This window comes from Artemia franciscana, chromosome 1 (genome assembly GCF_032884065.1).
Source record: "Artemia franciscana chromosome 1, ASM3288406v1, whole genome shotgun sequence".
Taxonomy (NCBI): domain Eukaryota; kingdom Metazoa; phylum Arthropoda; class Branchiopoda; order Anostraca; family Artemiidae; genus Artemia; species Artemia franciscana.
This window is the reverse complement of record NC_088863.1, coordinates 29160048-29183793: the sequence shown is the minus strand read 5'-3', so window position 1 is coordinate 29183793 and position 23746 is coordinate 29160048. Positions and strand designations below refer to the sequence as shown.

At 36.0% G+C, this 23746-nt stretch overlaps 1 protein-coding gene across 4 annotated transcripts in view; it reads left to right on the top strand.

Moving 5' to 3' along the window:
- LOC136028179 (serine/arginine-rich splicing factor 5-like) overlaps positions 1 to 20931 on the top strand; it is a 43638-nt gene extending 22707 nt beyond the window's left edge. For all 4 annotated transcript variants that reach the window (XM_065705884.1, XM_065705900.1, XM_065705892.1 and 1 more), the window contains exons 6-11: positions 1713 to 1786; positions 6561 to 6746; positions 8025 to 8090; positions 13429 to 13473; positions 17489 to 17574; positions 20777 to 20931. In XM_065705884.1, the coding sequence (XP_065561956.1) occupies positions 1713 to 1786; positions 6561 to 6746; positions 8025 to 8090; positions 13429 to 13473; positions 17489 to 17573 (456 nt within the window). In that variant the 3' untranslated portion in view covers position 17574; positions 20777 to 20931. The remainder of the gene's footprint in view (positions 1 to 1712; positions 1787 to 6560; positions 6747 to 8024; positions 8091 to 13428; positions 13474 to 17488; positions 17575 to 20776) is intronic.
- The last annotated feature ends 2815 nt before the right edge of the window (positions 20932 to 23746 follow it).

Here is a 23746-nt window from a genome sequence, read left to right as displayed (position 1 = left end):
GAAGATACTAAAGATCTTTCGTTTTAAAGAGCTGGGATAAGCTTGAATCGGTACTAAAATTCTTTTTAAGAAAATCTAAACGTCAATTAGTAAATATTTCATTTGTACTTCCACTTTTTTTATACATATATATTTACGCCAGACCTCTTTACTTGAACTTAAATTCTTGTACTCAGTCTTACTGTTCGTAATATTTGACTTTTTGACCTTAGACTTAACTTTACTTCCTACACTTTATGCTTGTCAGTACACTAAGATCTTGCTTCCTGTAGTTGGACTCGACTTCTAGTTTATGCTTCATTCAACTTTTCCCCTGACTTCGTTTGTATGACAAAAAATAACCAAATATTGCAGAACCAAGAAGAATTGGTACCAATAATGCATATAGGAATTTTCATCCGTAGACCCAAGAGAATGTGAAAACGACTGAGCCAATTATACTTTAGTGTATAATGACTTAAAAATACGGAAAATAAAAGTTTTTAATATTTGATAAGATCAGTTAATTCAACGTGATTAAAGCTGAAATTTCACCTGAAATATAATTCCTCAGCATTCTTTTTTTCTTGAATTATTTTAAGCCAAACACAGTCTGTATATAGTAAACTGGGGATATCTTGGTAGGTTAAGCAAGTTATTTAGCTAAGATATTGGGTTGTTTTGGAAAAAAAATTATGCTTTTTTTTACCCTCATGTAGTTTGAAGTACCCGAAAAGACCTTTATGCAGTAGTTTTGGTTCAGAAGTCGTCAAACACTAGATGGTGTGGGTTGATTACTCTTATCGACACCAGTGCTAGTTTCCACTCCCATAAAATTTCCTTACTCTTTGCCTCAGACTTTGACTTCTTAGACTAAGACTGAAACTTCTATTTTCTACTTTCGTTGGACTTGCGGGACATTTTTATAGCCATTGCGAACTATTACTTCTTCTTGGATGTAGTGCAAAGAAATATCCAAATATTGAAGATACCAAGAAGAATTCATGCCATTAAGACCTCAGACGTCTAGCAAGTTTCATTCATTTTCCATACCCGAAATTGAGCCACAGATGTCATCTCTGGTTACCAAAGTCCTGAAAGGGTTATATCTTCTTGTTCGAGGGCATTTGTCGTATTTAGTTCATAAAGGTAATTTTTCAAGGTTGTACATTTGGAAATACCGACTTGCTAGATCATTTTCATGTTTAGATAATAAACAATAACAAGCCGTGTTGAAAAATAACTTGTAAATTTTCGTCGTAATTATAAAAAAAATGATCTTAAAAAATTCTCAATGAGAAGTAAACATACTGAGGAAACATTTTTCATAGTAAATTAGGCAAAAGATTGTTATACCTGTAACTAACTGAATGTTTTTACTTGTTACTAATTTATGTCATCTTAAGTTGTTTTGGATAATGCTTTGCAAAGATGGAATTTCAAACAGAATAATGGAATTTTTATTCTATTCCTAACCGTTCTTATGAATGAATTTATTTATTTTTATTCTTTTGGACGTTAAATTTTTCATCATGAGCCTGAATCATTTTAGTTGTACTTTCTGTGTAATATTTGTAGAGGAAAATGGATTAAGAAGAAAATAAGATAAAAAAAAATATATGCATGCAGTCTTTGTTTATAATGAAATTGTGTTGACGAGATTTGCTTTGAAGCTGTTACTCTTGTAAAAGGTATTCTGAATTTTGTTTTGCTAATATATTAAACCCTTGCAGGATCTGAAGGATTATATGCGCAGTGCTGGAGAAGTTACCTACGCTGATGCACACAAAGGAAACAAAAATGAGGGGTGAGTTGTCAGCCTTGTGCCCAGTTTTCAATTGATAATATAGTGCTATTCAATTATCACCAAATTGAAACGTCGCTCTGGTTACACATCCAATCACTGAAGTTCAAAGGCCTTAAAAAATGTCCTAAAAAATTGTTACTTATGAATATCACTTAACAGTTCTTTTTGGAAAATTCTGTATCACTAGTAGCGTTCGGAGAAAATTAAGCCTGAAAAAAAATAATTGATATCCATTTTTTCATATAAGAAGCAATTATAAATGATCTCACTTTATCTGTTAATTGTCGGCTAAAGTAAAAATTCATAAAAAACCGTCATTATATACCAGCAAACTGTACAAAACTTGAAATGTGTAATGGAGAAAGATGTTCACGTTCGTATAGAAGACTTTCTGGAAAGTTTTAAAAAACTTATTGTCAAATTGTATTGGTTTTTATTCCGGAAATCTCATTTTTTGCTATTATTTTAACTTCAATGAGGTAACATAAGTTTACGTAGGGTAAAATTCTATGTAGAGCTCGAGTTCACTTGGCACTGCCTATCTTGAGAACAAAATATACTCTGTATAATTACATTAACCCTTTGATGCCTGAATTATGAAAAAAGAATGAAAAAATATATCGGCCGTTTCCAGGCTTCGTTATGACCTATTCCACGACAGAAATGGCAAGAAAAAAATGTATTGATAAAGATGATGAAATAAAAAAATGGTTCCCACAGGAACCATCCGGCAATCATGGCACAAAAACACTCTGATCGGCTACATAGTGTGGTAAGTCAGAAAACAATTCCTGTTGGGTGTGAAACAAAAGGACACTACACATTTTACGCATTTCACTTTGGAATGAGCTTGTACACATACTCTGCATCTCTGTTTGCTCTCTATCCAAGCCGGGAAGTGCCCCTGTCCATTGAGTCTTGTCGAATCTGGGGGGCGACAAGTATAATTTCTTTTTTTCTGAGAGTTGGTATCTGCGTCACTGAGAGGTCTACCTCTCTTTGGTGTTGCCAAAGATGCACCAGATAGAAGTGCACGTGCCACATCTGTCTTGAACTGTAGCAGGTTCATTGGTTTCTGCCCAGCAGCAAGACACCTGCGGTATAAGAGCCAGCCGTTCACAACGGAGAGGTCAAACAAGAAGAAGAAGATCCTCATGTACCATTTGCTCCGTGACTTGAAGTCGATCCTGTAAAGCTCCAGCAACATGTCGGCAAGATCTACACCACCCATAAAGCGGTTGTACTCCTTCACACAATATGGTCGCTTGACATCGGCATACTCTTTTCGTTTACCATCCCACCGCCTACACGTATCTTCTGGGTCTAGGGCGGCATAGGTCGAAATCAAGTGGACTGGCTTATTGTCATACCACTTAACCACAATGGCATTCGACTGCGTTTCCACTCGCCAGTCGTAAGAGCCTCTTCATTTGCTGTCGGATTCCAAAGCACAGCCTTTCAACCTGTTTGCCCTCACTGTGGCCAGTGTAAGTATGCCCTGATCACTTAGTGTTTGTGCCAAGTCTAACGAGGAGAACCAATTGTCAAAGAATAGCTTGTAATTTTTGTGCTTGGGTATTCCTCTTGCAAGCCGCAGGACAAAATCAGCTCCAACTCCCAGGTCACTGACATCAACCGACCCCTTACCCGTATACATTTCAAAGTCGTAAACGAAACCACCCTCCCCAGCCCTTGAGATGAACTTAAAACCCCACTTATGCGGTTTCTTGGGATTGTACTGCTTCAACGAAATCCTCTGTTTCGTCGGCACAATTTGCTCGTCTACTGCCTGGTGTTCTTCTGGGGGTATCTTCATAAAGTTATCTCTGATCATCTCTATCAGAGGACGAACTTTGTGGATCTTGTCGTGCCCAGGGTCTCCTCGTAGTTTCTGGGTAAGAGTGTCGTTGAAATGAAGATACTTTTTGATCTGCGCGAATCTGTCACGCGACATGGCATCAGCTATTACAGGGTGGCGCGTTTCGTTTGACCAGTAACTGCGGTATGACGGCATTTTCACTATTCCTGTGAATGCAAGGATCCCTAAGAAGCATTCCACCTCGGCAGATGAAACTCCAAATTCTTTGGCATCTTTTTGAAGAGCGTAAATTTTCGTTTGGTCACGTATATGGTTGACCACGCCTTGGTAAAAAAACAGCCTGACAAATTCCAGGGGTGTCTTGCCACTCATTTCTTGGTCGACGACAAGATGATCCTTCCACGCAGCATCTGGCTGGACGAAATCCACTTTTCTCCAAGCAAGGTCCCGTCGTTTGTTTGGTTTCGAAGCAGCAGTGCCTGAGCTCGTGGCATTTTGTCTGGCGATCTCGACGTCCTCATGGTCATCCTCACTGTTGTGGTCGTCAGCTTCAATTCGACCGCTTTCTATTTCTTCTTCAATCTCTTCTTCCTGCGGGTTATTATCAGGATCAGGAAGGAGAAAACTAGGATCAGATGGGTCCTCATCTTCATCAGACAGATCTTCGAGGTCGGAGTTGTCTTCCGGGCAAAGAATAAAATTCAGAGCCTGTGCTAATGACAAGGGGCGTGTTCGAAGTCTTCGCTGGACAACCGAATACTCATCTTCCACATTTTTTGATGTACTCGGAGAAGGTGAACTGTAAAAAAATTTATTTGGTAACAGTCTAGTAGGGGAGACCGGGGTTGATCTGGACAGTCAAGTATGGACACCTAGCGGTTTAGTAAAAATTCTCAAAAAATCACGAAAGGTGCACCATCTACTGCCCTATTATCAAGCCAGTTTGGATCTAGATACACGCAGCCATTTGTTTGCATTTAGCAAAAAGTGTTTTTTAAGGTAAGAATTTTTTCAAGGGTCTCTGTTTGGAGTTTAATAGAGTGGACCAGGCTGCTGGATTTGCAATGACATTTTTTCAGGAGAAAAGTAACTCACATAGAAAGATTCTAGAGCAGTTTATTGAGCGCCACCTATTTGATTTTTTTTTTTTCAAATCACTTTGACGTCGCACGAGGACACATGGGGTTGGGCTGGACACGGTGATTGGGGGTTGGTTCGGACATTTTTTTTATCTGTCCGAACCAACCCCGTCTCTAAAAGGTTGGTATTTAGGGTACACGGATGAATGCTTGAAAATAAGTATTTCTACTAAGCAAGTACAGCAGTTCGCATTAGGAATATATTTTAGTGGTATACTAAGCGGTTTTTGAGTAAAATCTCAGCTCGTACCAACTCCGGTGAATGGTGTGTCATTTTAAAGCTTTTTTGTCATTTTATATAGCTGAAGTACTGTTTTTTGCTTTTTATACTTTTATGCATATTTGAAAAAAAAGAAGTCGAAATCTAGTGGTTTAGCATGGTGTCCGAACCAATACTGGGGCCGGCCGATCCAACCCCGTGGGTAGGGGTTGTTTCGGACATTTCAAAAAAATGAAAAAAAAATAAAAATCTTTTTTTCCTTTCCGTAGAAAAATCTGAAAAAAATCTCGAAGGTAGTCATAACGGATACGCATTTTATGGTGAAGTCAGAACTGGAGAAAAGTCAATGGCTTAGTTGATATGCCGTTTCAAAAAATCGCGTCCGGGTCAACCCCGGTCTCCCCTACATTGTTATTGACGACGGCAACTCCACCAGTTCTTGTCTAGATGGCTCTTCCGAGCGATAAAATTCGGATTTATGCATGCCGGATGGTTCCTTGAAGCTAGAACATGGTCGAGCTCTCAAAATTTGATTCCAATGGTGTAAAGCAACTGTTTTCATGATATCTAGGCATCTCACACTGTATACGGCTTACCGTCTCATCTGGTCTGGCTACCGCCGGATGGTTCCCAGAGGAACCACGACGTTGGGGGTCGTTTCTATCCTCTGGTTTTCCAGCTATAGGAGTGTATGATAGCTCATCTGAACAAACAAAACGTCCTCTTTCTAAAACTTTTAGAATGAAAACTCTAGCACAATAAACAATAAAGTTATTCACAAAAAAGTATTCTCACCTTTCAGGAAAAACAAGCAAGGCTAGAAGGCACAGGCTCAAACTTCATTACCTCACACAAGGGTGACAGATTACGGACTAAGAAAAATACAAACCTGTCTAGGTAGATCAGATTGAGACAATGGCAAACGATTGACGTTAATAGGTCAAACGGTCAGGATTAAAATAAATTAAAAAGTTCATGGTTCAGGCATCAAAGGGTTAAATAGGGTCTAAGGTTAAGCTAGAATGGAAGGTTTTACAACTTAATGTGAGAGAACCTTTCTAAGGCTTGCATATAGTTGCTAGGTTTGCTAAATGTGCAGTTTTTATACTTAACTTTGCAGTATATCCTATTTTGTAATTAACAGAGTAATATTCCCCGTGGCTGGTGAATTGAGTTAGAAATTTCGTTTTTAGGGGAGGGGGGGTCAAGAAGACTTGGAACTTATTGGGGGAGAGGACACAAAAACTGCACTCACAAGTCTTCACTAGAGAATTTTACAGAACTAATGATTTTGTCGACGCTGGGACCTCAGTAGTTAAGAAGCGTCGTTAATATCTACTACTGGTAATTTTAGACATTGTTTTCTTTTATAAACGTGAAATTATTTTGTAAGTCAAATGGGAGGCTACCTTAGGAATGGGTTAACTAACTGTATTCGTTTCATTCATTCTTGCTAAGTTAAAAGTGCTCTTATTCATATCCGATTTTTATATGTTTTAAACTTCTGTCACAAAGGTATAGTTAACTATCATAAAATGGGAGAAAGTTGCATAGATTTAATTTTCTGGTCATTAGTATTGAAAATTTTATTTTCAGATGCATTGAATTTGCTACATACAGAGATATGAAGAACGCCATAGACAAGTTGGATGATACCGAGTTAAATGGTCGACGAATCCGCTTGATTGAAGACAAGAATGGTAGTCGTCGCTCTCGCAGCCGCTCTCGTTCCAGGTCTAGAAGACGTTCAGCGTCACGTTCTCTTTCTCGCTCCCGTTCGAGGTAATTATAATATATTTTGATTATTGATCTAAGGTAGGTTTGCACTATGAATTTCAAGTGAGAAAATACTGTTAATTTAGTTGAGCCAGAATCTGTACTGAAGTCTAGAAGATTTCTAATGCGACACTCTGATTCTCGCAGTTTCTTGAACGTATTTAAATATTTGGGGAGACGTGTTGGAAGTGAATAAATTGTTTGGTGAGTGTGGAATCCAGTCATTATAAATACTCATTTTTTTATTTCGATATCTCTTCATGGAATCATTGTGTTTCTAATATCTTAAACTCAATGCAAGATCAAAACGATTTATACCAGAAAAAAAAATGCTTTTCATCATTAATCATCTTTATCGTCATTAATAAAATAATAGGTAAGGAATTTCCGTTAATAAAGAGGGTCAACAAACTTTTTCCTATCAATATGAAACTTGATGAGCATTTAGGACAAGAGGGCCCCTGCGTTACACCACAAAGAAAAATACATGTTGAGCCATGTCAGATTTAAAGATGATGTTGCTTGATAAAGCATTAGGGACTCTTATAAATACTAAATTATGAATATTTTGGGGGTTTCTCCTGGCTCTGTGTATTTCTAATACATAAAATTCTATGCTACATCAGAAAATAATTCAGCTCCTTGAAAATTTACCTTTGGTCATTGATGGTCTCTCGGCTTAAATTTTGGCATTTCTCTCTGTTTTGGATACGAGTCAATTGTGAAGTCTTGTAGTAATTAGGAAGATTGTAGTCCGTTTCCGTATAGCGTTTAAGTTCAGTTCTGACAGAGAGCGAATATTGCTTCGCCGAGCCACAAGAAGTAAGTCAAAAAAATTGTATGGCGAGGTAAGAGAATGGATGTTGAAGAATCAATAACAAGCGTTATACCATATCCTGTATTGATTGATTGATTGATATACGTTGCAAAGAATACAAAGACCCTGGAATAAAAGAAAATGCACGGGAGAAGGTGGCAAAACATTTGATCAGTCAGGTAAAAATGTGGGGTATTTGTTCAATCTTCGTAATGAATAGCCTAGTTCTTTATAAGAAGGGGGAACAATCACAAGCTATTTGCTGAAAATCTCCTGTTCTCTCTGCTTATATTAGTATATGTTGTAGCCTTACTGTTACATAAGGCAGATCTTTCAATTGGAGCTGGAATAATTTAAGCAGAAAAAAATCGCCTTCAGTGTAAATTGCCAAGTGATTTTTGTTTCGCCGAGCGAACTACTTTTTTGTCGCGATCTGTCAGAACTTATACAAGCTTCTTTTTTTGTAGGTCAGCGAAACGAAGTGCTTCTCGTGACCGTTCACGATCCAGATCGGCAGATAAATCCCGCTCCAGGTGAGTTTTCAAGTATTATTTTTATTCTAATGCTATTGCCTATCGTCCAATGAGAAAATAAATACAATTTATAGTGTCATTTACACTTGTTAAGAGATATTTAAACCTTTCTTATTTTTTGTTCTGCAATTTTTATTAAGTCAGACGTACTTTCTTGTTTTAAGTTTTATTAAAAAAAAGTATTAGGTAGTTAAAATGAGTATTGTAATTTTAGGGACTACCAAGCATTGTATTTTTAATTTTTTTTTAATATTACTTTTTAATTTTTTTTTAATATTACTTTTAAGTGTTGTTTTGAATTTTTTCCCTAAATCCTGGTTTTAATTCTTTTGATGCTAACTGCTCTATGGTAATTAGGCTTGGATCTGTTTACTTTGCATATTCAGCTTGGTTTTGAAAGCTCCTTCATTTTGTGAATTTTGGATGCTTATTCTTCAATGATACCTACGCTTAGGTCTTTTTATTCTCGTATTATGTTGGTTTTGGGAGTTAAAAGCCTCCCAGTTGGACCAAAAGCAGATGGGGTCCTGCTCCCAATGTATGGTAGAGCTGGGCATAGCAGTCTATAATCTGTAAGGACGGTTGGTCATTGTGACAGTAGCACTAAGGGCATTGATAGGATAGGGTCGTTACTTTTTCTCATTATTGGAATCATTAACAGATTCATTAGGGTTGCAGACAATTATCATGTCCGCCTTGATATGTGACAAGACTGGTAAAACTACCCATACAAGAAATTTAGTGAAGGGTGCACAATCATCATACGGAAAATCTTTGAATCTCCCCACCCCTTCCTTTAAGATTGAAAATGCGGATCTGGCACGGAAAAACTCAATTAGTGGTATTTTTGTGCCACGGAGTTTTGCATTTTTATGGGACTTAGCAATCGGCCAAGTGCCATATAACGATCCCGTCTGTCCGTCCCGGTCTTGCTATTTCGGGCATTTCCGATAAGCTAGGACGATGAAAGTTGCAGCGTATCAGGGATCGGACCAGATTAAATGAGGAATAGTCGCTTCCCTGATTCGACCATCTGGGGTGGGGGAGTGGAGGGACAGTTAATTGGGAAAAATTAGAAAAAATATTTAAAAAATGTCTCCTTGCAAGCCTGCATAGCGCAGTGGATATGATGTTGGTATTCTACTCTGAAGGTTGTATGTTTAATTCCTGACAGACAATTTTTTAGTTTAATTTAAGACCTTCTTTTAAAATGTCTGGCCTTCAGTAACGCTTTTACCAAGAATTTCAGGTTGGATCACGTTTTATGGTAATTAAATCTAGAATTTGCTATAGTTTGGGCCAGCAAGCGTAGGAGGAGCTAAATCAAGCGATGGATTTAAAACGATCAAAAATTATAGAAAAAGCTAATCAGCTTCAGAAGCAAAAATATCGCGCAGTGGTGCTTATCACAGTAACTTAAAAAAAATCCCCGCTTTAACATTGCGAAATGTTGGCTCTTCCGATCTTGTCACAAGTGCCATATGATCTCTTGGCTCTTGGTTGAGATTGTTTAAACCAAATAAATTATTCTTTATGCTGCTAAAACAATCATTCATTAACATAAGTGACGTATATGGCTAAGACATTTTGGCCGAGTGGAAAAGATTCATTTAATGCAAATTCTCAGCTTAAGCTGCTTTATTGCTCATTTTACGTGTCTGCCCAAACTACAAATTTTGGTTATTACTAGCTCTTTTTACCTATGATGTTTAAAACCTCTGCAAAATGATTTTTTCAGTTCATCTTATAATGTTTGCGTTATTTAATTCTGCGTTCTAATGCAAGGCATGCTTTTATTATCAAAAAAGTCTGATTACTATTCCTTCCTTTTTGTCTCATGTTATTTATGAATATGTATATTTTGCTAAGTATCTGCATATTATTCAATATAAAATAAAGCAAAGATTTTTTTCAATTGTAAGTAAGGAGCAATATTAAAACTTTAAGACGAACAGGAATTTTTCCAAGATGAGTTTTGACAAAGAAGCAATCTTTAGTGTAAAGAGCGGGGCGTTGATGAGGGGACAGCTCCTTTCATATATGGAATAATTTCTGTTCGTTTCCTCCTTAATGTTGCTCCTTACTTTCAGTTGAAAAACCTTGTTTTTACTTAATTTCTGATTGTTTTTTAAATAATACCAGGAAATATGGCTACTACCCCACTGAAAAATCCCTCCTCCCCAAGGATTTATTTTCTAGACAATTCAATCCTGGTGAAAATTTGCCCTAGACAATTACCTTTAACATCTCCATGCGTTAAATTGAGTAGACAATGATAAAGCTAGACATACGAAGAATTTCGTATAGGAATTCTGGCAAATTCCCCCAGTGTAAATTTTTCCCTTGGAAACGTCTCCATGAAAAATTATCCCCGTGGAAAACCCCACCATTAGAAAATCCCCCCACCCCTGAAAAATGTATGCATACTTCCCAATAAATACTATACGTAAACAATAGGCAAATTTTGTAACTTAAAGAGCTTCCCCCAGGGGCTGCGGGGGGGGGTGGGTTCCGATAACTCCAAAGGCATATTTAATTGGCCTTTCGACTATCCCGAACAAAATGGCTGTCTTAGAATTTTGATCGGACGATTTTGAGAAAAGAGGTATTTTGATCGGACGATTTTGAGAAAAGAGGTGGGGGAGGGGGCCTGGTTGTCCTGGTTTCCTTTTTAGATAGGCGCTCGAGACCTCTACAGTAGGGTTCTCTGATACGCGGAATCTGATGTTGGGATTTTCATAAAGATTCTATGACTTTTAGGGGATTTCCCCCTTTTTTTCAAAATCAGGTAAATTTCTGTGACTCGTAACCTTTCATGGGTAAGACTAAACTTAATGGAACTTGCATATTTGAAATCAGCATAAAACTCTTAATTCTTTTGATATCTTTGGTATCAAAATTGGAATTTCGGTTACTATTGACCCGGGTTTCTCCTTACTTATAGTTCGTTACCACGAACTGTTTGATTACTTTTTTGGGGGGTAGGAAGGGGGGCTCATAAAATATGATAAATTACAGAGAATAGTTTGGGGCATAAAGTTGTAAATGGAATTTATGTCTTTAATATTAGCTCAGTTGACAGGTATTATATTTGATGACCATTGGAAGTGTGAACCCCACTTAATTAAGCCGACATCTGATAGTATTCCGCTTTTGGTGTGTACTAGTGGCGGGAACAATAATTTATATCCTGTGTAAGGACACGCAATCACTAAGACTATTATCCTAAGGGAAAGATGGAGATATACCTTTTTAATTCTACTGACTTACTGTATTAATTTCTTTACGAGAATTGTCATCATACGTTGGATTTTTGATCGCAGAAGTGGCTTTGTCCAAATTGTTATCTTCTAATTATTACTGTCCATGTTACTTTTATGCTCATTATCTTGTATCACTTTTGAAGTGTGAACCCCACTCAATTAAGCCGACATCAGATAGTATTCCGCTACTGATGTGTGCTAGCAGTGGGCACAGTAATTTCTATCCTGTGTAAGGACACTCAGTCACTGCGACTATTGTCCTAAGGGAAAGATGGAGACATACCTTTTTAATTCTATTGACTTACTTTGTTAATTTATTTATGAGAATTTTTATGAGAGGACCGGCCCTTTCAAGTATGGAATAATTTCTTTTCATTTAAGTTTTAATTTTGATCCTTACTTTCTGTTGAAAAAACCTTGTTTTTTTTCAATTTCTGATCGTTTTCAAATAATGCAAGGAAATCTAACTACTCCGCTGAAAAATCCCTCCTCTTGATTTATTCTATATTCAGTTCAATCCTGGTGAAAATTTGCCCTGGACAATTACCCTTAACATCTCCATGCGTAAAATTGAGTAGGCAATGAGAAAGCAAGACAAGGAGAAATTCGTATAGGAATTCTGCCACATTCTTCCAGTTTGAAATTCCCTCTGAAAAATTCCCCCATGGAAAATCCCACTAGTAAAAAATCCCCCCCCCCCCTGAAAAATGCATACATACTTCCCAATAACAAATACTTTACCTAAACAATAGGCAAATTTTGTAACTTAAAGACCTTTCCCCAGGGGCTGTGTGGGGTCCTGATTTTCCAAAGGCATATCTGTTCGACTCTGCCAAACGAAATGGCTATATTAAAGTTTTGATCGGGTGATCTTGAGAAAAAGCGGCGTAGGAGGGGGCCTGGTTGCCCTCCAATTTTTTTAGTCACTTAAAAAGGGCACTAGAACTTTTAATTTTCGTTCTAATTAGCTCTTTTACTATATTCTACGATATAGGACCACTGGGTCGATACGATCACCCCTGGGAAAAACAAACAAATAATGAGATGACATCCGTGATCTTTCTTTTGGTAAAAAAAAACAAACAAAATTCTACGGTTTTTTTCAGATGGGTGCTTGAAACCTATTCCTTAGGGTTCTCTGATACGCTGTATCTGAGGATATGATTTTCATAAAGATTCTATGACTTTTAGGGTTTTCCCCCTTTTTTCAAAAATCGGGCAAATTTTTTTCATGCTCGTATCCTTTCATCGGTAAGATTAAACTTAATGGAACTTATATGTTTGAAATCAGCAGAAAACTCCGATTCTTTTGATATATCTATTGGTATCAAAATTCCGCTTTTTTAGAGTTTCGGTTACTATTGAGCCAGGTCACTCCTTAATTACAGTTCGTTACCACGAACTGTTTGATTACTTTTTTTGGGGCTGGGGGTTCATATAAAATATTATAAACTAAAGAGGATAGTTTGGGAGATAAAATACAAATGGAAGTTAGGTCTTTGATATTAGCTCTTTGAGTTGACATGTATTTTGATAACCATTGGAAATTTGAACCCCACTCAATTAAGCCGACATCAGATAGTATTCCGCTACGGATGTGTGCTAGCAGTGGGTACAGTAATTCTATCCTGTGTAAGGACACTCAGTCGCCAGGACTAATGTCCTAAGGGAACGATAGAGACATTCTCCTAGGTATATTTTTTTGTGACGCACTTGCTTGACTGGCGCAATATTCTTGTCTTCAAATTAATATAGTGGGCATGGGCTAATTGATGGGTAGCTATTCTAAAATGCAACTGCTTTCCTGGGTTCCGAGTTGGGTTGGATAAAGTAGCCTCACCTTTCTTTCAGTGTTTTGACTAACTCTGCTAGAAGGATCTCTTGTATTTCAGTGTAGTACTGTATGCTTCATTGGATTTTTCTTGAGAGGGATCCCTATCCGATAGCAGATGTTATTCAGCTATCCGCGATTGGCACTATATTCTATATCTTTGGTAACATTCCTCTATTTTTTTTTTCTACTGGTGTAGAAGTTTAATGTGATTTATTTTGTTTTAAAAGCAGTTATATTTTAGATCACCAGTCAGGGATGAAAAGGCACGCTCCCGATCTATTTCAAGGTAATTATTTGATTTTTTTCTTTTTTGTTGTTGTGTAATGCTTTAAAACTCTTAATGAGATAAGCACTAAAATTGGCTGAACTCGATGTTAGGCTCGTCTTTGAGAGAGGGTATCCAATTTAAAATTCATACTGGTTCAATATCCACATTTATACCTGTATTCACCAGGTTTAATACTGGTGGATACAGTTATAAATGTGGATATTGCCCAAATTTCTCTGTGTCCCGTCTGATCTTCTGAAAATGCTTAGCTTATGTCGAGCATCAAAATTGAATTTGAGTAATAGCCGTACTCATAAACACAGCGTATATTCCGAAAAGGAAGGGTATACTTTTGCACACTTTTCTGATACTGTAAAATAACTCAGAATTGAAAAAAATTTCCTGTTGTAAAGTTAGATAAACCGAGCAGCAAATTACATTGATTATCTAAACATCGAAGAATTTTCAACTTCTTCGATAATTCGTTTGCCTATCTGGCTCGTGCAAGACGTTGCTATTAACGGCTGCAATTTGCTTGTAGCTCAGACATGCTTGTGAAGTCTCAGTTTGTCTCACGAAATCTGATCTTGTAAACTAATTGATGAATTGGACACTTGGTCAGTTACCCATTGAGTATATTTTACTACTGCCAAGATTAGCTAGGGCTAGTATCAGGGATCAGTTAGGATAAAACCAGTTTACTCTAGCTAGTGTCCAGAACGTGATTACGCCAAAAAAGAATTTTAATCGATTTAATCTTAGTTAACGCCTAGCCAATCAGAATTTTGCATTAAGAGAAATTCATAGGATAATAATTTTATTAGTTCATTTCAGTGTTTAATTTGTCTGTAGCCAATGGTACCTGAGGACCAGTAGCATTTGTAACTAACCAGGGCTTCGGAACAGGATTAATTTCAGGTTCAGTAAAATATCAGTGTCAATGGTCCTTAGGTAATATTGATCGGGATTTCCTCCATGACATCAGATTTCCTTAGCAGGGTATTGAATTTATTGAAGAATCGTCATATATCTTCCGCCTGCTCATTTTGGAAACAAGGCGTAAATTAACGTGTTGAGGGCTTTGTATTGTGTCGGAGCCCATAGTTAACGCATGGTATTGCAAGACCTTTCGCGTATTTGTTTTGATAGTGCTCTTTGAAAATGTATTCATATATGGTTATTTGCTATGAAAGTGTTTGTTCCTCCATAGTTTCTATCACTGGAAACTTATTCCATCTCGTAATAGGTGTCTAATCCTTGTGTAACCTGATCCCAAAACCTGAAATATGTTAGGAGATTAACTGAGTTGGGGGGGGGGTGGCCTGATGCTCCCCATGGTAATATTGATCGGGATTTCCTCCATGGCATCAGATTACCTTGGTATGATATGGGAGATATTGAAGAATCGTCAAGTATCGGCCGTCTGCTACTTTTGGAAATATGGCGTAAATTAATCTGTTGAGGGCTTTGTATGGTGTTGGACCCCTTAGTTAACGTATGGTATTGCAAGACATTTCGCGTGTTTGTTTTGATAGTGCTATTTGAAAATATATTCATTTATGGGTATTTGCTATGTAAGTGTTTGTTTCTCCATTGTTTCTCGAATTTTATTCTATCTTGTAGTAGGTGTATAATCTTTTTTATATGTTCCCAAATTCTAAAATGTGTTAGGAGATTAAATGATTTCGGGGGGGGGGGGTTGGTCTGATTCTCCCCATTTTAAGGTTTTCCTGTTTATGTTGTTTTAAGGTCATTTTTCTAGATGTTTTTTTTTTTTGACAAATCTTTGTCAGGTGTTTCTTGTTGCTTCTGCAAACAGGTATAAATCTCAGTCGTGTATTAAGGTTTAATATTGAGTATAGACAGTGGTCTATTTAATGAGGCAAAAGCCAAGGGAACTGAACAAAGAATTTTGCTGTTTGCTAATTGAATAATTTGCACAGTAAATATTTGTTTTTGTGCGTATAGTATAGTAATATGCTACAGCTAGGCAATCTAATAAGTATTAGTAATCCTTAATCATACAAAAAGAACGATTTTAACGTTAATCCTACATAAAAAATGGCATTTCAGTTAGAAAGCATGTTCATTAAAGTTGTAAAACTGGCGGCTTGATAATTCGATATGCTATTTAATTATTTGATCGATATGGTTATTTGTGTCCTATATTTTTTTTGAGGAATTCCAGTGATGTTTAATCTTTAGGGTCTCAATATCTTGAAGATTCCTAAACGTCCCATATACTCTGAGCTATTTTTCAAAACACCTTATTGTCAGATTAGATATTCGGTTATAGCAGTTCTTTTTGTTTATCAGTTATTTTACTAATATTAATTGCTATAAGCTTTGTTCTTGAGGCAGTCTTCTTTTATTAGGGCACCATGGGTCATCGACCTCCGGCCTCTTCTGACATTCTAGGGGACGTTTCCTCTTTTGAATTTTTATATTATAAACGAAACAGTCTCAAAACTTTTCACTGTAAGCTCTTTCGTTTGAATTGTCGGAGTCATAATCAAATCTATGCTACAGTCCTCATTGTAAATTTTCTAATAGTCCAAACTGAGAATCCAGATCATAATGTGAAAATCAGTTTGTTGCATCTTCATTTCTTTTTTTTTTTTTGCAAAATCGTTGTGAAAAGCCGAATATCATAACTTTGAAAATACTGAGATTGACCACAACATCGGAGATGTGAACATTTTCGAAAATATTGAGATTGGCCACAGCATCGGAGGTGTGAACAACTTTGAAAACATTAAGATTGGTCACAACATGTGGTTCTTTTCTCGAACGCTATTTTCGTTTGTATCTTTCCTTCTTTGAAATAGGTTATATACCAACCATAGTCGTTGGCCGGGGTTGAGTGAAAGGCATTGGAATTGCCATTCATAGCTTAAACAAAACAGTGTAAATGCTTAGTTTTTACTTTTTTGTGATCGTAAAAAGTAATTTGACATTCCAAGTTTTTACATGGGGGTACTCCGCTTGTGAGATCCAGTCTCAGTGAATATCTGTTGTGACGGTCTTATTGGCACTCCATAATGCAACACTTCGTTGATTGCATGTATAATGGGTTGACTGGAATAATAGAAATCTAATTAAATTTAATATTTGTTCTAAAATTCTTTTACCCTGGCTGAATCCATATCTCTTTATCCTTTATTTCTCTGTTCTTCAGTTTATCTTGTTGCATGTAAGCCTTTTGAATTGCTGCTGCCAGTTTAGTCGGCTTTGGGAGCTGATGCCTCAACTGTTCTTTTAAGATTTTCTCACCTATATTCAGATACCTAAAATCATGTTTTGTCATTTTTTTGGAAAATTATAACTTAATGGGTTATTTCATGCTTAAATTCCACACTTGCTTTGAAAAAAATGCTGTAGAAATCATTTTCGGTTACGGGCTTTTGACCCTTGTAATGAAACTGATATTTCATGAAAAATTGGGAAAGCAGTTCATTCAAAATCTTATGACCTTCATAGTAGACCCAAATAGTATGGGCAACTTAGGGTAGGAACTGACAGTATGTCGAAAAAATTCAACTTTCTTTCATTTAGCGACACCTGCGATTTTTTCAAGTGTAATAATAAGAATAAATAATTTTATATTGAAATTGGTAAAACCGGGGTAGTAATAAGTGTCTGATCTAAGTTCATGATGCAGATCCCCAGTGTTACCAAAAGCTAGATGGCATTAATAGTTTTTTTCGACACTAGTGTCAGTTTCCATGCTCTTAGAGTGGACCATTAATCAACGATTCAGAAAACAGAAAAGTTAAAGCTACATATAATACTAACAAAACGAAAATTAACATTGCCATATTACATTCACAATATGTCCCCGCGCAGATTAACGTATCTGGGACGGTCCAAAAGAAACAACACCATGATTAATTCATGATTTAATAGAGGAATTGGCTTTTCCTTTAAGAATTTTTTTGTAACCTTGAGGATACCTTTATATGCATTGAAGTTTTTTAAATAAGCCTCTGAGTTTAGGATGCCACGTCTAATCGTCATTCTTTTTCATGTACAGAGATCGTCGCTCACGCACAAGAAGTGAAAGCAGAGACAGGAGCAGATCACCAACTAGAAATGGAGAAACAGCCAATGACGATTAAGGTGAGCTTTGTTAAACATACTTGATCAATAAATGCATCTTGTTTTGAGCCTCTTTTGTAGAATAATGATATTTTTGACTGTGAATGAAACTTCTAAAGGCCTATTTGGAATGATACTTTACTAATGCTGAGATTAACGAGAACTAATTTCAGAATCAGTTCCGACAAAATCGGTTCACAGTAGAGATTAAGCTAGTGCCCATAACTTTTGAGCCAAAACTGAAGTTTAATCGACAAACATAATATTTCATAGATTTTTGTAATTGGCTAATACCCAAACTTTATCCAGATAGAGAAAAACTGCAAAAAAATAATGAAGGAAAAAATGGAATATAAAAAATGTGAAACGTTGAGAGGAGCTACTAGAGTTTTCAGAGTTCAAGAACAAGGGTTGTAGAAGATCTGGTATAAAAATATATGGGACAGTTATGGTATCTGTTGAATTACTGATCCTCGAACAAAGCTACCGATCTTCGAAAATCATGGATAGCATTTTTCGCTAAATGCTCTGAACATAGTCAAGGCAAATGGCATTGTCCTTCTTATCATTCTCCCTCATAGTGGCCACAGGCTGCAACCACTAGACGTCAGTATTTTTTTTTTTTTTTTTAATCCAAAGCTCACTACAATAGAGGGATGGATAATTGGATGCTAAGCAATCCGTGATAAACGGTTGCATCTAAAATGTAGTAGGATTGGTTGGTACATCCTTCCCGTGTGCATTCATCCCTTCTAGTATCTAGAGGGAGCTTGTCAAATCTTGTATTTGGCCTTTCAACGTCTTGAAAGGCCAAATACCGAGGTAAATTCTTTGTTCTCGTATGCAAGCCACAGATGAAGCATGTTTGGTCACATGGCGAATTTAAATGACAAAAAAGGAATCTCAAGTGCTGCACATGAAAGAATGCCTCTTCTCTTTCTTACTCCATAACAGGTCAGACCTTCCGTAAAAGCTGTTAGTGTAGCTCAACAAGACTATCAACTGACACTCCAGATGAACAACAAATTGAAGCTGAGGAGAAAGCAAAAATGAAGAAAAGGAGCAAATTTGCTAGGTCAAAAGGAGTCCAAAGCGATAACTAATTATACTTCTATGCGTCTTTCAGTAGCCAAGTAAGGACCATAGGCTGGCTCAGTATGGAACATCCCTTGCCAGGTGTTACATAGTTGAACATGAGAAGTTTTCAGCTGCTTGGGTAACTGTTAAAAGTCCTAAATATACTCATAAAAACTATTTACTGAATGCTAGAGTTTGTATAACGAAAGTTACAAAATACGTAACTGGTTGCAAATAAAGTCAATTAAAAAAAGCTGCTGAACCTGAACCATTCATCCCTACTTGTAATTATCCTTAAACTACCGTTTCGAGTTGACTTGCAGTGCAAGCAATTCAATTATATCGGCATGGTATAGAGAGTATAATTGTGCTGAGATACCAAATATAAATCTCACAGACGAACAATTTAAGGAGGTTCAGTCGAACATTCACCCGCCAACGCTATGCCAGATCTTCATTGAAGAATTTCTACATTTATTGGGTTCCTGATAGTGATAAACACACCTAATCTGTACTTCATTATTTAGGATCGTGTACTTTCAAATCACGCAAAAGATTTGAAATAATGCAGTAATTATTCAGTCATCGTGCACCAAAATATACTTAGTATCTCTGTACTGTTTGATATTATTTCATTGATAATCGTAAAATTCATACTGGTCTCAGAATTCTCGTTTATACTTGTATTCACCAGGTTTAATACTGGTGAATACAGGTATAGATGTGGATATTGTCCAAATTTTACTGTGTCCCGTCTGATCTTCTGAAAATGGTTGGCTTATATGGAGCGTCGAAATTGAATTTGAGTAATAGCTGTACTCATAAAAGCGATGTATGCTCCGAAAAGGAAGGATATGCTTCAGCGCACTTTTCAAATACTGTAAAACAACTCAAAATTGAAAAAGGATTTCCCATTGTATGCTTAGATAAATTGAGCAGCAAATTAGATTGATTATCTAAATATCGAAGAATTTTCTATTTCTTCGATAATTCATTTGCCTATCTGGCTCGTGTAAAACGTTGCTATTAACGGCTTAAATTTGCTTGTGACTCGACATGGTTGTGGAGTCTCAATTAGTCTCACCAAATCTGATCTTGTAAACTAAATGAAGAATTGGACACTTGGTCAGTTACCCATTGATTATATTTTACTACTGCCGAGATTAGCTAGGGCTAGTATCAGGGATCAGTTAGGAGAAAACCGGTTTACTGCAGCTAATTTCCAGAACGTAATCAAGCCAAAACAGAATTTTAATCGATTTCCATGACATCAGATTACCTTAGCAGGGTATTGAATATATTGAAGAATCGTCATATATCTGCCGTCTGCTCATTTTGGAAATACGGCATAAATTAACGTGTTGAGGGCTTTGTATGGTGTTGGAGCTTTCGCGTGTTTGTTTTGATAATGCTCTTTGAAAATATATTCACATATGTTATTTGCTATGAAAGTGTTTGTTCCTCCATAGTTACTATCGCTGGAAACTTATTCCATCTCGTAGTAGGTGTCTAATCATTTTGTAGTCTGATCCCAAAACCTAAAACATGTTAGGAGATTAACTGAGTTTGGGGGGGGGGGGCCCGATGCCCCCATGTGTGGTTTAAGGTGTTCTGGTTTTGTTTTAAGGTCATTTTTCTAGGTGTTTTTTGGCAAATTTGTGCTAGGTGTTCCTTGTTGTTTCTGCGAACAGTTAAAATCTTATTCATGTATTAAAGCTCACTATTGAGTGTATATAATAGTTGATTTAGTGAGGAAAAAGCTAAGGGAGGTATACGAAGAATTTTGGTGTTATTAGTCATAAGAGCGGAACGATTTTAACGTTAATCCTACTAAAAAATTGGCATGTCGGCTAGAAACCACGTTCAATAAAGTTGTATAACTGACGGCTTGATAATTCGATATGATAACTAGAATTGTACCGTATTTATTTCTGGTAAGTAGTTAATGGATATGGCCCTATGCATTTATAATAGTGGTTATTTATGTCTTATCTTTTTTTTTGAAAATTGCAGTGATGTTTAATCTTTCGGGTCTGAATATCTTGAAGATTCCTAACCGTCCCATCATGTTCTGAGCTATTTTTCAAAACACATTATAATAAATTTTTTTATGTATAGTATTGTAACGGACAAATTTTTGTTTTAGATACCGGAATGGAGATATCTTTGGCGAAGATGGTGTTTTTCAAGTGTTTTACTCTATTTGAACGGTTTAATAATGTATTTTTTGCATCGTAAAATAAAACCCATAAGATTGTTTCTTTTTGTTTCCTTTACAATAAAATTTTCATTTATAAACAAGTCAATTTTGTATGTTAGTTTTCTTTGGCCGTTCGTCGTAGATTTTAGACTACAATATAACTTAGTTATTGCTATTTCATCCTATTTCGATAATTTTTTTACCTTATTAAGTTCCATTATCTTAAAGGGGAAGGGCCAATTCAAGGGTTTTAAACATGTAACGATTGCTACTCTCGACTTTCAGAAGTACCTTGATTTTAAGTATTTTGTAAAGAACAAAGAAATTTGAGTTGATTAATTGAAAAACCTATGCGTAAGGAAATGGGTAATATTTGGAAAGTAGTTTTGTTTAGTCAAGCATTCAAATATTAGTGGTTCTTCGCTGGATTTCTCCGATCCAATCCCTAAGGATCCCTATCTATCCCTAAGGATGAAAGATTCTCCGCTGGATTTTTCCTATCATCATCAATTTTAACTATTGCTGCTGTCATGACTACGCTCCTTGGCTATCCCCTGAAAGCAGGTAAGTTTTTTTTTCATAATTGTGCTAATCAAGAATTTGGTTATATTTTAAAGCTGGAATTAGAGCTTATTTCACCACGAGAGCTATTTTTATTTAAACTAAACATTTAGTAAAATAGAGTAAAATAAATCCTGAACGGATGACAATTTTTAACAGTAAATATTATTGATTTAAAAAAAATGATTAACCCATAGAAATGATATAATTTTTATAAAGTCCTAAAAAGAGCTTATGCCAGATTTACCTCTCACTCAATCGGACTTTTTCTACAATTAGCCATAGCTTGATGCCCGCAACCACTTGATTGTGAATTAAAATCATGTAACTACATTTTAATGCAACTACTTTGATTGAGTGACAAACCGAGTAGTTGTTAGCATCGAGTCATTGCTGATTGTAGAAAAAGCCAAGACGGTCCGGGAATTTGCTTAGACTCACGGGCGATAATTTACTTAAATGCCCGTGAATTGCTTATGATCAGTAAAGTGTCAAGCTTTTCTAGAATTTTAAATGCCATAATCTTCACGTTAATTTTTATAGTTTATCAGAGTGAAAGACCTGTGTACTTCTTGATTTCCTCTATTTCTTCTTCCTTACTTGTTGTCTTTGTCTTACATGAAATCTGTTTTTTATTATTTCGCATTTCTTGATAGCTTATTATGTTGTCTTCGTTATAGCTTATAAATGCGTTTTTTCTTGGATTAATTTTTATTTCAGATGAAATAAATATTTATTTCATTCAAGCTGATATTGTTTCTTTAAGAGATTAGACCAGTTGACTACTTTTTATATCATTCTTAAAACGGAAATGTGCTGTCTGCTGGGCGTGAATTATTATTGACTCTTTATCCAGAACTTTCCTCAAGACAAGTTCCCTCCGTTTCTTCGTCGTAATAGACAATTAACTGATCCGATAATATAAAAATGGTTGATCAATTTTTTTTTTGAAAAATTGGGTTACTAAAAATAATTGATCTGTATGCAGTGTGTTGTTCTTACTTTTGTTGCGCCCGGGGGAAAATTTTGTTTAGCACCCTCCCTCCCCCCGCTCGTCTCCTGAGCTAATGCCAAATTTTAACAAAATTTTCCTTTAGTAGCAAAATTTGAATACAAAATATCACTAAAAACATTGGGAATAATTGAATTCGGTCTACTTTCTTTTATAATAAAGGAATGATGATGAAGATGAAAAATGAAAATTTCAGATTCAGTTTTTTTTATAATTACTAGCTATAATTACTTTTTTTATAGCAACATCGCCCTCTACTTTATTTTTTTCAATTGCAAAACGATTATAATTAAGTAGATACGTTAGATTATGTATTTGAAATCTTTGCACCCCTAAAGTTTCTGCGCTCGGGGCAAGTGCCCCTTTGGTGACCCCTAAGACCGCCTCTCTCCGCATGGCGGTGCTGAACTTTAATAAGGCTGATATATCAGTAATTCTTTCTTTTGATCCTTTCTGCTATAGGTAAAGGCAAGTGTACGAATATTCATTTTTGCCAGTTGGATATAATTTAGTTTTTCTTTGAAAAATCGCAATGATGCCCTATCTTTCGGGTCTGAATATATTGAAGATTTGTATATGTCCCATCATGTTCTGAGCCGTTCTAAAATAGTAGGTTGAATTTTGGTAAATCTAAATCTAACATAAATAAAACTAATATCTAAATCATAATCTAACGGAAACTTCTTTACAGGTGCTGCTCAGAAGTTGTTGACGAAATGGTTCTTTTCCGGTATTGGATTATCTTAAAAATAGGTGAGTCACTGTTTTATGCTGTACTTAAGAAACGAGCACTAACAAGTACTGAACCCAAAACATCTTTATTTTTTGGCAATTTTGGTAAAATAAATTTGAGTTTCCACGAATTATCTAATACCGATTTAACGTTAAAAGAACGCCATAGAATATCGTGATGAACAATTATTTTATTTTTCTAAATGGCTATATCCTCGAGTAAAAAAGAAAACAGTCGATAGGTTTGCGACTTTTAACTGATATAAATATTTTACAAATCTTAGTTTATACAAAATGGATAGTATAGATATCTAAGATCATAAAAGAGTGTAGAGCTGGCCTGGAAAGCGGCAAGTCAGCATTAACTGGCGAATTTGAATCTTGTAAAATCATGAAAAGTTTAGAGTAGCAATCACTTTTCAAGAGAATTTTAATTTTGACTATTTCTTAGACAATACTGCCTTTGTTTTACATTTTCTATTTACATTGAAAATGTACTAATACAAGTGAAATCTTCTAATCAAATTTTTATTCTTCATTTTTTTCAAAGAGTTTGCCCGTTCTGATATATTTTCATTACATTTGTTAAATTCTAACGAAATACATAACTC